The sequence below is a fragment of the Diabrotica virgifera genome, chromosome 4 (genome assembly GCF_917563875.1).
Source record: "Diabrotica virgifera virgifera chromosome 4, PGI_DIABVI_V3a".
Lineage (NCBI taxonomy): Eukaryota > Metazoa > Arthropoda > Insecta > Coleoptera > Chrysomelidae > Diabrotica > Diabrotica virgifera.
The window spans coordinates 66,602,230-66,621,068 of NC_065446.1; the positions used below are offsets into that span (position 1 = coordinate 66,602,230).

The 18,839-nt window shown below is 32.4% G+C and overlaps 1 protein-coding gene across 17 annotated transcripts in view; it reads right to left on the reverse strand.

The window, feature by feature from the left end:
• LOC114324805 (piezo-type mechanosensitive ion channel component) overlaps window positions 1-18,839 on the reverse strand; it is a 369,243-nt gene that overhangs the window by 71,046 nt on the left and 279,358 nt on the right. For all 17 annotated transcript variants that reach the window (XM_028272670.2, XM_028272668.2, XM_028272666.2 and 14 more), the window contains 2 exons: window positions 1,621-2,091; window positions 1,336-1,473 (listed from right to left, as the gene is read on the reverse strand). In XM_028272670.2, coding sequence (XP_028128471.1) covers window positions 1,336-1,473; window positions 1,621-2,091 — 609 coding nt within the window. The remainder of the gene's footprint in view (window positions 1-1,335; window positions 1,474-1,620; window positions 2,092-18,839) is intronic.

The window sequence follows — 18,839 nt, forward strand, 5'->3', positions numbered from 1 at the left end:
CCGGATTTAATTTGCCAAATGCCGCCCATGCGAATCTTACGACTTTTAATTTCTTCTGTTTGATTTTCTCTGCTCGCTTTTATTACTTGCGCCAAATACATATATTCTCGTACCTGCTCTATTTCACTTCCTCCGCATTGTGACAGTAGTATCTTGTTCTGTGTTTGTCATCGTCTTTGTTTTGCCTAGATTCATTCTTAAGGTACTAGTACACTTTAGAAAACCAAAAATATTCATTTTTTTCAAGAATTTTTTCTCTGAACCTTTATCAAAAATGAACATAAAAATTTTTACATATTAATATCTAACTCTTAGAGAGTACAAAAAATATATCTATTTTCATTTATGCACGTACACTAATATTACAAGGGCGCAAAAGTCGAGGCCTCGAAAAATGATGGCGGACAGTTAATCTCAGGATTGGGATATCTGAAACAAAAAAATCGTACTGCATTTGAAAAAGGAAGGTTTCTTACGTGACAATTTACCACAATTTGACCAAAACATAAAAAATAAATATTTTTTAACCATGAAAAACTGAAGAAAGCCGGGCGATTTTTTCACAAATTTTTTTCAAATTTCAGTATAATCTTTTTTTTTTCGGAATTTTTCTTGTAAGAAACCTTCCTTTTTAAGTGCCGTACGATTCTTTTGTTTCAAGATCCCAATCCTGAGATTAGCTGTCCGCCATCGGAACCACTTTTTTTCGAGGCCTCCACTTTGGTGCCCTGTACAATATTAGTGTACGTGCATTATTGAAAAAAGATATATGTTTTGTATTCTCTAAGAGTTAGATATTAATATGTAAAAAGTTTAATGTTCATTTTTGATAAAGGTTCTGAGAAAAAAAATCTTGAAAAAAATGCTTATTTTTTGTCTTCTAAAGTGTACTAGTACCTTAAACCTACTGTTTTTGCCTGGTGTTCTAATGCTTCGAGCATATCTTTCAGTTCTTTACTGTTGGCTATCACGAAGACATCATCGGCGTATCTAAGGTGACAGGTGACTCATGTATTACCCATTTATTTTAATTCCTTTATTTTCCCGTTGTAATTTTCTTCCATACGTCTTCTAATATCTGATTTGGGGATATGGTGTCATTCTGTCTTATTCTTCTTTCTATCGCTATAGGGTTTGTATATTCGTGCAGTTTTATTCTGGTTGTAGCATTTCTATAGATGTTGTCTATTAATTCTGTGTATCGGTAATCTATTCTGCTAAATTGGTAATCAAGACAAAACTGGAGATAAATTACCTCCATCGAAATTAACCATTCCAAAAAATGTTCACAGTCAACTCATAATTACTATTATCATGATTGTATTGTTCACTTACTTTATTTCATCGTCTTCTTCCATATTATCATCTAAAGGTATTAACTGTTCGTCATCAACTTTATAATCGCCATCGGGTATAAGGGCTGCTGTTACCGGTGCCGTTGAACTCCATATGCCCATAGACTTCAAAAGAACTCTAAAAAATATACCGTATGATATAATTAGTATAAAAAAGTTTGTATTTTCCTCTACGTTGTAAATTATAGTCATATTAATTTGAATCTGTATAGAGTAACGTTTAAACAGTAGCATTAAAGATAGTATACATAAATTATTCACTGACCTGTGGAAAAATACTACTAGCAGCAACAACAGATCCCATACTGCCTGCATATCTTTAGTTTTGTGTAAACCAATTAACACTGGCGGATAAAAGGGATTGCTTTCACTAACTGACGTTAAGAATTCTGTATGCTCCCTCATTCTATTTCCAGGCATGATATCAAATTGGAAGACCAATTTTAATAGTACGACGACTTCAGTGTAAGCTATTATCGTAACCCAGAAGGTCTTCGATGGTCTTGGTATGGTTAAAGATCCCCAAAAGAATACCATGAGAGGTAACGGCAGAGATATCAAATTCGAGTTCCGAAGTTGGTTGAAGAAGATTACAAAGTAGCAAACAATTTCTGATCTACTCATTATGAGGTACCAGCAGGCTAAAAGGAATCTGAATATGGTCGGTTGATCTACGGACGACATTTCGTCACCAGGATCTATATATGGACTTAATTGGGCAGCTTGATCAGATTTTCTAAAAGAAATTATATATTAGATGTTTAATTTTTACAGTGTTTAATACAAAACACTCTACAATATCAAAAGTTGGCACAATTAAAAATGTATTTATAACCTTTTATAGTCTTTTTACTTCAACAATTTTTTCTTTAATTTTTCATTTGATACACATTCGAAAGACATAACTAAACAAGCTGAAAATGCGAGCATTATCATAACGAAAACTTTGTTTATTTACGTATTTAAATTCATAATATGGAAAATTACTAGTAAGAAAAGTTGTTTAGAATTAAAAATTATGTTTCAATTTGCAATTATATCATTCTAATTTAAATGTTGTGAACTATAAAGATACTTTACTCAAAATTCATATTTTTTATATACCTCGTATAAAATTAATAAAATTTTATATGTGATGGTTGCATCATAAATCTTAGACCATGAAGAGCTTTTTATGAAGAATAACTTTTCTTCGTCAAATTAAAAATGCAAGAGTTATAAATGCAAATGATGATTTAAAATAAACCTTATTTTCGTTTTCAGCACCATCAAAACCTTAGGTTAGACGAAAATTAGCTATTCACCACACCGTGGTCAGTATCTTGAGAAATAATCGTTATTTTAAGAGTGACACTCGTCTATAAAGACACATAACTTTTTTCTTATTGCATACTCATAATATTTGCAATCATGAATTATATGTTATTCCTGTGTTAGTGAAAATTATAAACTAAAAAGTTTGTCACTCAACTTTTTTAAGTAAACAAGAAACTAACGAAATCTGACGACAAAATGTTTAAAAATTAACAACTCCTCTTTTAATTTGTTTAAACAGTTTGAATAAAGCACATTGTTATTTAAATACTTCAAAGATGACACAGTAAAATTTTCAAAAGGAAATATTTACAGCGACCAAAGATACAGCGAGGTAAAGTCGAAAAATCATTAAATATCAAGTCTAGATAAAAATAAACTTCATATTCAGATTCAGCGGTATCGAAAATATAAAGAATCACCAAAATTGGTCATTCATCTTAAAGTTAATTTTCGTGGTCGGTATAACCAAATACTATTGACTGTAATACATCCAACTCCCACAGAAATCTGGAAGCACGTTGCCACTAGCGCCACTGTCGGCTTGCGGTGAAACTACGTTGTGACAACGTAAAATTTGACGTAATCATTCAAATTTAATTTTATAAATTTTTGAATAACGAGCTAATTTTGCAAAATTAAATTAAAATAAAAATAGTTCAAACACTTATACAAAAACAATAATAAAGCAATTTTATAAATGTAAGGTTAGATTGCTCTGGTTATCATCGCGGACCACTAGATGGCGCTATTTTGTTGCTTCCTCAAATGTAATGGGAAATGTCAAGAGTTGTATGTATTACAGTCAATAGTATTTGGTATAACGTAATTTAGGAGTTGCTACCGCTCGCCTAAAAATGGAACAGTATATTTATCATGAAAGGGGAGGCCGTATACTCGTACAAACCTTTGTTGTTAATACATTATTGCTTTCAAAATATACTCAAATTGTAGTTTTAAACATCTTATTTATTTTATATAATAATTAAATTCACTATAAAATGTTATTTATATTTTATTAGGAGCTAATTTAAAATTTAGTTTGACATTCACGAAGTGTCAAACTTAAATGTAAATACCAAATATCCTATGATTTGCTTAACAAATTCAGATTAAAACTAGCCTACTTACTAATAGCAACGATTTCAGATGACGTTTAGTGTGTCGGAAGAAAATAAAAGGATTGTGGCGTCACATTTTAGATTTTGAGGTCGGTTATCTCGAAGCTGGTTAGAGATATCGAAATGCCGTTTTCAGATTTGAATTCAGAAGACAAAAAGTCCATCGGTAAATCGGCTCTAGGTATTACAGGAGTGGCGACGCAATAACACACAGACTTTGCGAATTTATAAACGAAAAGTTTTAGTTGAAAATAGAGAAGAAGAGCTGAGACACGTTTTATCTTTAAATTTTTAAAGAAAATTCTTGAAAAGTGTTTCAAATATGTACATAAAAAAACTACCATTTTGACACTGCTCTTTTTCAAACAAGTTCTTCACTGTGAACAACACTTCAAAAAAAATTAATGTAAAAATATCAATAGATCTTCACGGTTAAGCTGTATTAACCCTGAAAACTCTAAAACATTGTGGTAAGAATAGTAAATATATAGAAAAAAATGTTTTTAAGATGCTTTTGATATTGTTTAGGTTTATATTTAAAATTTACAACTTAAAGATGGTCCACAAAGTTAGTGATATGTTTAGCTACTGGAACATAGTGGCTGTTCATTTTTACATTTAATATTCCTGATGTTTTGAGCGATATAATAAAAAAATATAGATAAATAAGCATAATCAATTTTTTATTTTGCTAACTCATGTGCAGCCCTGGAAGAATCTTTTTTCCTACCTTGTGGCTACGTCACGTTTTATTTTACTCCTTCCAGTCAGCAACTTTGTACTTTACTAGCAACTGAAGTACGAGGACTTCTCGCGCTAAAACTAGCACTTTTAGCACTATAGCAAAACGTCGATATCGTATCCAGTACTTTTTTAACGAATGATAACGATGTCAATAACAGCATCGGACTGAGTCCCACCTCCAGGATTAACGTTGCAAATTACCTTGGCGGTAACCAAGCTATCTGAGCTTCAGTATACACAAAACTTAATAACATACAATATGTGAACCATCTTTAAACTATGAACATATAAAATGTGACACCGAAGTAAACTTTAACCTTTTAAAAAATAATAATAAATGTTACAATAATAAAAGAAAACTAAACAATAAAAGATAATTTATTCATATATATATACATTGAAAAATATAGCGCACATAGATACTGAAGATATGTACAAACTAACTGAAACGAAAAATAAATATGTCTACACAGTAGATGACAATAATAATTTTACTTAAAGCTTATTTATCGTTATTTGTTATTTGACGTTTCGAGTTCTACTGCGGAAATCGTTATATGAAGCAGAACACAGTTTGTTGTTTTGTTCTTTCCCATAGTTTTGTATTAGTTATTCTGTTTGCATGTGATTCCTTTTGTAAGATTTCTTCCTTGATTTTCCTTCTTTCTTCTATCGATTGTATAGTATCTAGTCATCGGCTTTTTATGTTCTCTTCTTTTCAATCCGATTGTTTCTTTTACTGTATTTATCAATACTTTTTTAAAGTGCTTCCATGTTTCTTCAAATGACTCTCCAGTTTGTTGTGATACAGTTCGGGTTATAACCAGATTCTCAGTGAATTTATTTCTTATACTTTCTTATTTTAGGGCATCGACACTATAATTGTTCCTCCTGTTGGTATTTTGGTTTCTACCTCTGGCTAATTTCCTTCTTAGTTTCGCTCTGACATGCATGTTCTGTGTGAGTATGTGGTCTGATTCCACATCAGCACCTCTTAAGCTCTTGGCATCTTACAACCAGCTTCTCCATTTATATTTAATTATTATGTAGTCGATTTGGTTCTTGTACCTCCCTCCTGGTGATTTCTGTTTCCTTGTGTATCCTCTTATATTTAAAGATACTTCCACGTATTACAAGTTCATTTTGTTCGCAAAATTCGATTAATGGATTTCCATTATCGTTTCTCTCCCCCATTCCCTTCCTCAAAATTTAATGTGGGTTATAATTTTATATTTTATCAATACCCAAAGTAAACAATGTAAAAATAACTGCTTTATACAAAAGATTTTAAAAATACGTAAAGGTAAATACACTCACTCCGGACACTAAAAAAATCCGGACACCTTAAAAATGGGTAATTTTTGATGTCTCGAATCTCCTAAACCTGTTGTCCAATTTTAGTGATTTTTTTAATATGATATATCGATGTAGTAGTATCTAAGATGTAGTAGTATCTAGAACTACGATGTAGTTCTCTAAAAATATCGATGTAGTAACAGTGTTGCTGAAGACGTAAATGTCATTGTATACCTGGTGTAACAATAATACTGTGTTTTTTCCTTAAAGTTCGGAACACCCTGTGGAATATTCTAGCATTTAAAAAATATTGAAATTAAAACTCAATTGTAGCCTTAGGCTTTCTTAACATTCTGCTTTGTGACTCATTCACTTATGTTGGATAATGAAAATGTTAGGTACTTTGACAAACTTTACGAGGTAGTTCTGCATGAAAAAATAATGATCGTTTGATTTATGAACATATGTCTGCAAATGCTTCGTTTCCGACATATGGGATGTTGAATTTTTTCTTACACACTGACGATTTATTAATTACTCCAAAATCGGTTAAGATATGCAAATTAAATTTGGTGGTTTTAACTATTTATAATGGGAAATAAGCCACAATATTATTAAAAATGATTTTTATTAACGTTTCGACGCCCAAATCGGGTGCCGTTTTCAAAATACAAAATAAAAATATATATTAATATATAAATAATAAAAATCATTTTTAATAATATTGTGGCTTATTTCCCATTATAAATAGTTAAAATTGTAAAAATGCCACAAGAAAATAGCTTCAGAACAACATAAATTTGGTGGGTTTTAAGAGGTAGTTATTGCGCAGTTTTTGACATACAATTATGTATTTTATATTTCCCATTGGCGTGCATACGGGTCATTTAACCCGGTCATATATCCTGTATGCACGCCAATGGTGAATATAAAATTTTTAGTTGTATGTCAAAAAATGTAAAATAACTACCTCTTAAAATCTACCAAATTTCATTTGCATACCTCGACTGGTTTTAGAGTAATAAATAAGTCGTCAGTTTGTAAGAAAAAATTCAACATCCCGTGTCTCGGAAACAGAGCATTTGCGGGCATATGTTTATAAAGCAAACGGTCATTATTTTTTCATTCAGAATTACCCCTTAAAGTTTGTCGCATTTATTTAGAAACACCCTGTATTGATGAATAACATTGCTAGTTGTTAAAGTACCTAACTTTTTTATTATACAACATAAGTGAATGAGTCAAAACACAGAATGTTAAGAAAGCCTAAGGTTACAATTGAGTTTTAATTTCAATATTTTTTAAATGCTAGAATATTCCACAGGGTGTTCCGAACTTTGAGGAAACTCACAGTAATATTGTTACACCCGGTATTACCTGTATTTACCTGTTCAGCAACAATATTACTACATCGAGATTCTTAAAGAATAAGGCTATAACACAAAAAAACTAAAATCAGACAACAGGTTTAGGAGATTCGATACATCAAAAATGACCCATTTTTAAGGTGTCCGGATGTTTTTGGCCAGGAGTGTATATAGGGCAAATAAAAAACCAGGCAACATTTGTCCTTAGTTCTTCCTACCATTGCCACGTTTTTCACGTATGCACCTTCATATTATTAAGATATAGATAATATAAAACAGTATATAAAACAGTATTTTAAAAAAATATCTAATAAAACAGTATTTTAAAAAAATGTAACTTTTTTATAATTTAGAAAGATATAAAGGCAACAACATAAGGAAAAACACATGCAAAACCTAAAAGACGTTCTATAAAAGCCGAGCACAAAGCAACCATGATGAAATTGACACAGTGACATGGCGTCTAGACGTCTATTACCTTGAAGACGAACATGGCGAATCTAGTCCACGTTCCAAGCTTGCGGCGAGAATTCGAATTTCGGGGACCGTCAGAACGCTGGCCTTGCGCCTACACAGCCAACATATACACAGGCATACAACCAAACTACTTTTACAACTACTTGGGTTAGTTTTAGTTTTAAATTGACATTCCTTAGTTTCATTTCTTTAATGTTAAAATGTAGAGTTGAAATTGGTAAAACTATTAAGTTACAAGTACCTATGATGAATGAGCTCATGAGTATCGAATAAAATGAGTCGAATGTGTAAAACGTATCCAGGATACTGATTATTGTACATGTAGACTCTTATGTCATTTTTTAAGTCTTCTTCTTCTGCTTATTATAGATCTCTTAACCTGGTCTTAACCGATTTTGAGCTTGTATTCGTAGCTGTGATGTTGACTGCCAGTTATCTCGCCTCCTTTTAAAGGGCCTTCCTATTGGTCTCTTGCCTTTTGGCTTTGAATCTCTGGCTATACGGGCTATTCTCTCGCTGTCCATTCTGGTCACAAGCTGATTCCACTCTCGTCTTCTCTGTCTTCCCCACCGTAATATGTCTTATATGTTACAGAGATCTCTTATTCTGTCGTTCGGTATTCTGTATCTCAGTGTTTTCCCAGTTATTGAGCTCAACGTTCTCATTTCTGATGTTCTCAGTATCATCTTGCTTTCTGCTGTATCACATCTTGTTTTTATCGCGTACGTCACGATCGGTCTTAGACATGATTTGTATATGCGTACTTTCCCTTCCAGCCTCATATCTTTATTTCTCCAGATGACATCCCTCAGGCATCCTGACACGTAATTGGCTTTATTTGCTTGCTTTCGGACGCTCGAGATATTCGAATCTCGAGACTTGTTTAATTAGTTCGTTGTTAATTACTATTTTGCATCTTATGGGTTCCCTTGACACTACCAGGGATTTGGTCTTAGCTGTTGATATTTTCATGCTGTCGTTCTTCGCTACTGTATTGAAAGTATGTGCCATTCGCTGTAGGTTATCCTCGGTATCGGAGATTAAGATTGCGTCGTCAGCAAACAGAGGATTTTTATTTGTTTTTCTGCCATCTTATATCCTTTTCATGTACTTTTAATGTTTTCTACGATTTTGCCCATTACTAAATTAAAAAGCAATGGACTAAAGCGATCTCCTCGTCGGATTTCCGATTGATTTCTACTTCCGATGTTAGTTCATTCTCGACTTTTATTCTGGTTTTGTTCTTCGTATTAATGTCTTTAATTATCCTTATCATCTCGTTGGGCTGATTTTTCTCCTTTAGAAATCTTAGTACTTTTTTAAACTTGATAAAAATAATAAACTTAAAGATAAAACCCATAACTAAATTAAAATTAATGGTGACGTTTCAATTATTACTTTAATCATCGTCAGAATAATAAGTTTCTTGAGCGGATGCTTTAAAATATACATATATGTACTTAATGAAACTGAGAAACGTGTTTTATCCAAAGGCTTAAATTATGCTTTAGCTCCCCAAAGAATGAACAAAATGAACTTCGCAGTACCGATGGAGTATACAGCACGCCACCTCCACAATTATGCCAATCAACACCCAAATACCTGTTTACAACCTAACTGTGGAATAAGGCTAGATGGCATAACAGCCCGCCTTAAAGATGTAGCACTGAATTCTTTAAACTATTTTAAGCCCCCACAGTCAAACCTCACTAAACAAGAATTTATTGCCTTACGTAATTTACAAAAAAATAAAAACATTATCATTATCCGGCCTGATAAAGGCAACGGAATAGTAATTTTAGATCGCTTAAATTACGTAGAAAAATTAAACAACATTCTATCGGATAACACAAAATTTATTAACATACCATTTAATAACCTATTTAAATTAATGTTATCATTTGAAGACAATTTCCGGAAAAAACTTAAAAATTGTTCTTCCAAGATATTCAAAGAAACTGCTCCCACTGGTTCACAACTTGGACGTTTATACGGAGTCCCAAAAGTGCACAAAACTGGTGGCCCTCTAAGACCGATTCTCAGCTCCATCAATACTCTAAACTATCTGTTAGCTAAATATCTTGTCCCACACCTTCAAATACTGACTGAAAACGAATTCACAGTAAAAGATACATTTTCATTTGCGAAGGAAATTACCAACCAAGACAGACACAAAGATGGAATTATGGTCAGTTTCGACGTTGAAAGTCTGTTTACAAACGTTCCTTTAGATGAAACCATCAACATAATAAATTGACTTTTTCCAAGTTCCAATTCAAGCTTTTTAGGAATGAAACAGAATGAAACAGTGAAAATTTAAAGATCTACTGACATTAGCTGCCAAAGAATGTCTATTCAGTTTTGACGGAAAAGTGTATAGACAAATAGATGGCGTTGCAATGGGCTCTCCTTTAGGACCAGTTTTCGCGAACACTTTTCTATGTCACCATGAGAAAACATGGTTAGCTGACTGTCCAACTGATTTTAAGCCACTTCTTTATAGACGATACGTGGATGATATTTTTCTCATCTTCAAACATACCGATCACATTCAACATTTTTTAGATTATCTCAACCAGAAACACCACAATATGAAATTGACTGGTGAAATTGAAGTCAATGGAAATCTGCCCTTCTTAGGAATTAACATCTTCAGATCACCTTCAGGTTTTTCCACTACAATATACAGAAAACCAACCTTCACCGGCCTGTATATAAACGCAGATAGCTTCATTCCCAACAAATACAAAACAAGTTTAATCAAAATACTTGTTCACCGCGCTTTCACTATCTGTTCAACCTGGCAATTCCTACATGAAGAGTTAGAAAACATAAAGGTGATCTTAAGTAAAAATGGTTTTTCGTTGAGCTTCTTAGAAAGATACATCAGACGTTTTTTCAATAACAAATTCCAACCAAACAGCAAAGTAGAAGAAATCAAAGAAAAGATCTATATCAAACTTCCATATACTGGTTACCACAGCTTACAAATCTGACGCAACATCCGTAGAACAATTAAAAAAGCATTTCCCTCTATAGAATTAAGATTTGCTTTCACGACTTTGGAAAGGATAGGATCTCGTTTCCATGTGAAAGACATGATTCCTAGTGATCTCGCATCTAACATTATATACCAATTCAAATGTAGTAGCTGTGCAGCTACGTACGTCGGGAAGACTCGACGTCACTTGAATGTCAGATGTTGCGAACACTTAGGTGTCACTCCTCACTTAGGAAGACGATCAAGAACAGTTCCAAATTCAGCGGTATTTTAACATATGACTGATTCTGACCACCCTATTACTCGTAACGACTTCTCAATCATTGGTCATGCAAGTTCTCCAACGGAACTCAGCATCAAGGAGGCATTATCCATATTTCTTTTGAAGCCACCCTTAAACACGCAACAAGACATGGCGTGTTTGAAATTATTGACTTAACCCAATGATTGTCAATGTCATTTTTTACGTTTTCATTAATTATTGTTTGTTCCTTTAAAATGATTTTAAAGCATCCGCTCAAGAAACTTATTATTCTGACGATGATTAAAGTAATAATTGAAACGTCACCATGAATTTTAATTTAGTTATGGGTTTTATCTTTAAGTTTATTATTTTTATCAAGTTTAATGGTGTGTCCTTATCTACATACATTACCCAAACCTATGGACGCGAACTTTTTTAAAGTGCAAATAATATATGAAGGGTCAGGGGGAAGAACGATGAATGTCTATCTGGACGCATTTTCGGTAAAATGAAAAACAAAGTTACATATTCATCGTTTTCCCCCTCGAGTTGCGTCCAATCTTCTGACGTGTTTTTAAGTCTTCTCATCGTTATTTCCCCTTGGCCATTCACAAGTTGATAGTACTCTTTTTAAGCTAACAGATTGCGCAAGAATATCTCAATGACCAAAAATTGACATTCATCGTTTTTCCCTCTGACCTTTCATATGTATATTTTCTGACTACCTTTTTTTAGTGTTCTAGCAATCCTTTTCGCTATTTTCACAACACAGCAAGAATTATCTTAATATCAAAATTTAATTCATCTTATATTCTGATAATTTTGTCAGCCATCTACTATATTTTACCTTCTTTCACATTCAATCATTTAGACATGTGCATAATATTTTGATTTGATAATTTACTTCTGCCATATTTGTATGGGTTTATATATTTAATTCTTGTACATTTGGCTGTAATACGTACCATTTTAATATCTAATTTTAATATTATTTACCAGAAAATATTCTAAAATATTAATAAAAGGGTGCAAAAAGTAAAAATAAATCGACCTTTCATATGAAATCTCTACATTTCAATTAAGTTTTCAAATCTACATTTAACAGAAGAAATAAGTGTTAGTCTGTCTAGGAAATACATCTATTTTTTTATATCTTTCAATAAATTAAGGCCAAAATGTAATATATTAGGCATACATCAATTATTATCATTTAAAAAGGATATTGTTGAATACTAGAATATGTATATGAATTTTAGAGAAATAAAAGGCAGATATCGAGCACTGTAATTTATTAAATCTTGTCCAGGTATACTTTGGCTCTCAGAGCATCTTCAGGGGCATTTCGTCAGATAGGAAGATACAGCTGGCTCCTAAAAAAACTGATACGACTCTTAAAGAGAATTTTGTAGAAAATTGAGCAGTGTATTTTGAAGGATAAATACTTATTACCGACATACTATCACTGCCACTGCCAAATCTTATTTGTCAGATAACTTATTCTGTTCAACTTAAAAAATGGCTCCACATACTAGCAAAGAACTAAAAGCAAGAATTGTAACGAAATTAGAAGATGGTTGGTCACTATCTGCCGTAGCAAACCATTTTAACATAAGCAGAACAACGGTTTTTAATATTAATAAAAGATAGAGAGAACGAGAAACTCTCGAAAGAAAGCAAGGTTCTGGAAGACCAAAAATATCTACTGCTCATGAAGATATACTCTTTATAAAATGCAGGAATTCAAAATAATATCAAAATTTAGACCTTACTAATAATTATTACAATTTATGAATTAACATAGTAATCAGTTGTTTGTTGTTTGTTTGTTTATTTTATTATTTGTCAGTCATAAGAACTATAATATAATGTCAGACCAATCAAATACACTGCTCAAAATGATCAAATCTTACTAAGAGTCGTATCAGTTTTTTTAGGAACCAGCTGTACATTGTTCGAAGTTGGAGATAATTATCCATTAGTATGTACTATTGATACAGTGCTAACAAGTGAAATTTTTTAAATGATTTCGCATATGTATATGACCTCAACTGTACAACTATACTGAATTGGCTCTACCGAGATTCACTTTGACACATTCGGAATAGGAAACATACAACACAAAAATTCCTACCTCACACTATTAACTGCTAAAATCAACTTAATCTTTCATTAAAAAAAGAAGAATTATTAGAAATAGTGGGAGTGTCTACTAATCTCATAAAATTTTGTGGAGTTTATTTCTACAAAATATTTTTATTTTGTACAATAAATAATTTTCTCATTTGTTATCAATACATTATAATGGTGTAAATAAATAATTATTGATTGGCGTAAGGTTTATGTTTACGTATTTTTTATGGGAAATACGCCACAATTTTACTAAAAAATGAATTTATTAACGTTTCGAAGCCCAAATCGGGTTTCGTTATTTTGTATACAATAGTATTTTGTATTTTGACAACGAAACCCGATTTGGGCTTCGAAACGTTAATAAATTCATTTTTTAGTAAAATTGTGGCTTATTTCCCATAAAAAATACGTAATTATAAAAATGCCACAAGGAAATAGCTTCAGAACAACATCAAGGTTTATGTTATTTTTATGTCTGTTTACTATTAATAATATTGGCTATGAGCAGGGGCGTTGGTTGTTTAGTAATTTCCAGTCACTTCTGACAACTGAATTTCCCAAAAAATAAATTACTAACGTCAGTGTCAAAGTGAATCTCGATAGAGCGAATTCAGTATATCATAATAATTTTTTTTAGAATTTTGAGAAGCACCTGTCGAGTCAATAGACTATTAAATTCTATTTATTGGAGTTCATACTTTACTTTTTCGAGTTTGGATCCGACTATAGTTTTTCTGCCCGTTATCGGGCTACGTCTACACCCTTTGTATTTGCGAGCCATAAATCATCGAGGGTGCACTGTGATGGGCAAAGTCTGCATACTCATAGGTGCTCTTCCACGTTCTGTATTTCCCCACATTTACAAAGTGCGTAGTTATCTGTCTTGAAGCCCCATTTAATGAGGTTCTGTTTTACAGGGGCAACATCGGTGCATATGCGATTGAGTGTCCGCCAGGTTCTCCAGTCCAGGTTCAATCCATTAGGTCGTTCTGGATGTAGGGGGAACAGTTCGGGTGGTTCGATGCTGACATTTCTCATAAACCTTTTCCTTGATTTAAGTCGACTGGTTCCTGGCGGTTCGTCAAACCCATGTAATTGGTACCTTTCATCTAAAGTTTGCCTGAACTTCTCCACATATTGTGAGGCGCATCTAACGGTCGGCTGGTGATGAGAATCCAGCTGCCCGGTACAGAAGGGGTAGAGTGGTAGGCTTCATACAACCGGCATTTATTCTAAATGTTTCATTTAACGCCGTGGTGACTTGTTGGGCGTATCTAGATCTACCCCAGACGGGACAAGCATATTCCCCTGTTGAGAAACATAAGGCCTCAGCTGTTGACTTTAAGACCTGGGAGTTTGCACCACACTTGCTCCCTACAAGTTTTCGGAGAAGGTTGTTTCTCGTAGAAACTTTTTGTATTTAACTTCTTTTTGGTACTACAGTACAAGTATGATAGATGCATTCGGCACTAGACATTTCAAAACATTCGTAACTTTTTTGAACGTTTATTCTATTGAACTTATTCAATAATCTGCTGATTATTCTTCTGCTTTTCATTAAAAAATAGATATATTTTCCTCTCTTAACTTCTTGCGAGTTGTAGTTTATTTATTACGTTTCTATTTAATTTTATTTTTATTTAATTTAATTATTAAAATTGTAAATTATTTAATTCTGGTTAGTAACAATATCAAATTACAAGAATCGTTTCGCAGGAAGTTAAATTGTTAAATTGCAACTGATTTTACTACTACTTTACTGCAATTATGTGAAGATAAAAATCGGTAAGAGTGTGATTGTATCGAGGAATTAGTACCTATCCGCTTCTGGTGAACATGGTAAAGATGGCGCCAAAGCTTTTGTGTCGCTATCTTCACTGACAGGCGGTTTGTCGTCATCACTGTCACTATGGATCGAGTCCTGCCTATATGGGGCAAGTATTCAAAATTTTGTGTATGTTAGTATGTATTGTTATATATTTAGAATGAAATCCATGCTGTGAAATATAGTAGAAAAGGTGAGGAAGACGATTAACATAGACAACCAAAAATCAAAATACGGAATAGAAGAGTTTAACAAAAAATTGTAGAACTTACCAATTAAAACAAAATGGTAAGATACGTAAAAAATGTTCAGTAAAAATAGAAAAAAGTATAAAGAGTCAGGAAATGTTCAAAGCATTTTATCATGAATAAGAAAAATATGTGCTTCTCAAAGCAGTTTTTCTTAACACGATAACAACAAAAGACACTTGCATAATACGACATTTTTAATGTCAAGTTGTGATATGATGTTAAATATATTAAATTAATCGCTTCTTTTTCTGTTTCTATTATTTTAACCCTTCGGTAGCCACATCTCGTGAAGTTACACGAGTGGACACACTTCGGTACCTAATGCCACACATAAAAAACGGTATTATATGTTAAAAATATCAAAAATTTGTTAGAATAACAAAAGAAAAGCGTTATTTTTAACATTTTATTGTATGATTTGAACGTAATGTAACGACTCAGGCGCAAAATAAAAAAACGAGTAGTCTGTCTTACAATGTAATCTGAACAAAGAAAACGTTTACTACAAAAAAAAATTCACAAACATCCCAAAAGTAAAATACCTAAATACAAAATAATTGAATTAGTCTTATAAACGCACACTGCACTGAATTTTTTTGTCACTTTGATTTTTGCAAAAAAAATATTGAACAACTCTCACTTCAACGCTCAATATCAAACTGATAAAATACATCAGAAAATACAATAGCTGCAGGTAGTATTTTAAAGATAGTCACTCGCATATATCTAACTAGATAGTGGTGTGTACGAAAGAATATTGGTAAAACTTATTAAAACTTTAAAATTTGGCACGGAGTACGGCAGTGTGGCCACCGGAGGGTTAATAGACTTTAATAACAAACGGATTTGAAATTGAAAACGAGAGATAAAAAGGCACCTAAGAAAAGTTTTATAAAAAAATAAAAAATAATAGGACAAGAAACGATACCACGATAAATCTTTGTAAGAGAGTAGCCACAGCGACTTTTCTATTCACATCTATGCTACAATTTGTTAGAATATCTCATATACTTCAAGGGGTATATCCCATGAGGGTTCAAAGAAGTGGTGATGCAAAATACAAGGTAGTGCTTCTTGACACCTCTAGCCGCTCATACTCAATTCCTATTCTCACCTCCAAGAAGTGCGGCTTAATCACCCGGTTGAAACCTGGCAAACCTGCGCAACCTTACCCGAGATTGAGCAACACCCAGTGGACGGTAGAGTGAGGAAAAATTAAACCCAGAAATATCCAGAACTAGAAAAGTGATCGCGAGAAGAATTGAATAGAGAGCTCCAAGAAGAAATGGAGGAAATAATAAAAGAAAAATGGAATAAGATTGAGGGACAGCATGGGAAACTGCTAAAAAAGTGATAGGAATTAAGAACACTAAAGAAAACGCTTGGGTTTGATGAACAATATAAAACTATGTGCAATATACTCAAAGAAAAACACGAGAAAGGTATGAACATTTTGAAGAGAACGAAGAAAGGTAGACAAAATACGCATAAGAAAGAAGAGGAGATACGAAAACGACCAACTACTAAAAATAGAGGAAGATTTCAACCAGGATGATACTAGAGGAGTATATAAATGCCTGACACAACTCATATAGAGATATAAACTACGCACTAATCTTTTTAGAAATAGTGAAGGACAAATAATTTATTATCAGTAACGATACAGCAAATAAAATCAGGCTGGAAAAACTATTTCGAGGGTCTCATAACAGAGCATGAGAGAAGATTAGAACCATAGTAAATAAATTTAGAAACTTACCCACAAGGCAGGAAATAATGTATGCCATTAAAACAGTGAAGAATAATAAAAATAAAACCCCAGGTATCGACAACATACCAGCTGAAATTTTCAAAATTACACTGATAGTTAGATTTCATAGACTAATAACAGACATATGGAACACAGAAGAAATTCCAGGAGGCTGGAAAAAAGCAATTATACGTCCAATTCATAAGAAGGGAGACAAACTCAGCTACAAAAACTATAGAGGCATATCTTTAATCTGTGTGAGCTATAAGGTGTTTACGTGGATCATAAACAGAAGATTTTGGCTAAAGGGTCATTCCATATCAACTCAACACACCTAATTTCCACCCCTCTTTGGTTATAATTTGGAATACTCATAGTGGCTAATAAGAGAAACAAAAATACAAAATTTTTAATTTTTATCTCAAGTTGTTTCCGAAATATGGTTATGTAAAGTTTTCCAAAAGAATTCAAAACACCGCGATCATACTTTATTGGAATGGTTGTAGAAGCTGGCCTGATTGAGCTACAATGCTGGGAGAGGTGTCATTTTGCAGCATTTTTAAAGTTCTTTACAGTGATATGTACAGCATGATGCTACGATAAACAAGTTTTTCTCAAACAAAAAAATATATTTTGATTAAGTTTTTTCCAAAAAGTACATAATTTAAAATTTTCATAATATTCCTACAAATACATAGTACTGTTGTTAATAACATATAAAAATTTTATCATGGGATGGTGATAGGTTCAACATAAAAAAAATGTCACACATACAGTATGGTGAAAATGAAAGGAATAAATTCGTAATGTCGCAAACTAGCGACTTTAAGGAAAAATCCCGAAACAGGTCGAGACTATAGGTCGTGTGTTAGCTCATTTGAAAGGTTATTTAATTCTCTGTTCAGTAATATACACAATAACATAATTGTTTATACAGGGTGGCAAAAAAAGTTTTTTTTAATTAAATTTTAAATAAATTACAAACATTCTTCTTTTTTTGTCAATTAAATTAATTAAAAAACCGCCCTGTATAAATAATTATTATTGTTTATATTACTGAATAGAGAATTGAATAACCTTTCAAATGAGCTAACACACGACCTATAGTCTCATTTAAAAAATCATCGATTACGTCATCACGCCCAGATGGATGACGTCACTAGTATAATATATATGCCAAAAAATTACAATTTAAAAATAAAAATCGACCTGTTTCGGGATTTTTCCTTAAAGTTGCCAGCTTGCGACATTACGAATGTATTCTTTTCATTTGCACCATACTGTATGTGTGAAATTTATTTTTTTATGTTGAACCCATCACCATCCCATGATAAATTTTTTATATGTTATTAACAACAGTACTATGTATTAGTAGGAATATTATGAAAATTTTAAATTTTGTACTTTTTGGAAAAAAACTTAATCAAAATATATTTTTTTTGTTTGAGAAAAACTTGTTTATCGTAGCATCATGCTGTATATATCACTGTAAATAGCTTTAAAAATGCTGCAAAACGACACCTCTCCCAGCATTCTAGCTCAATCAGGTCAGCTTCTACAACCATTCCAATAAAGTATAATCGCGGTGTTTTGAATTCTTTTGGAAAACTTTACATAACCCTATTTCAGAAACGGCTTGAGATAAAAATTTAAAATTTCGTATTTTTCTTCACCTCATCATCGAATATGAATACTCTAAATTTTAACAAAATCTAAATAGGTCAGGAAAAAAATTAATTCAAAGTGTGTTGATTTGACCTGGAATAGGTGCGTTGATTCTGTCCAGGTGAATGTAAAAATCTGTTGTGAGTTTATATCATCTATTAATTAAAACAGATATAGAATCCATTATTTAATTTTTATATAATGATTTCATGTTTGTTAACCCATTCGCTAATGCTCACGTGCCATCCCGTGATATGGTTATTTCAGTCAGGTGCCATTCACGCGCCAGCGAGTGATAT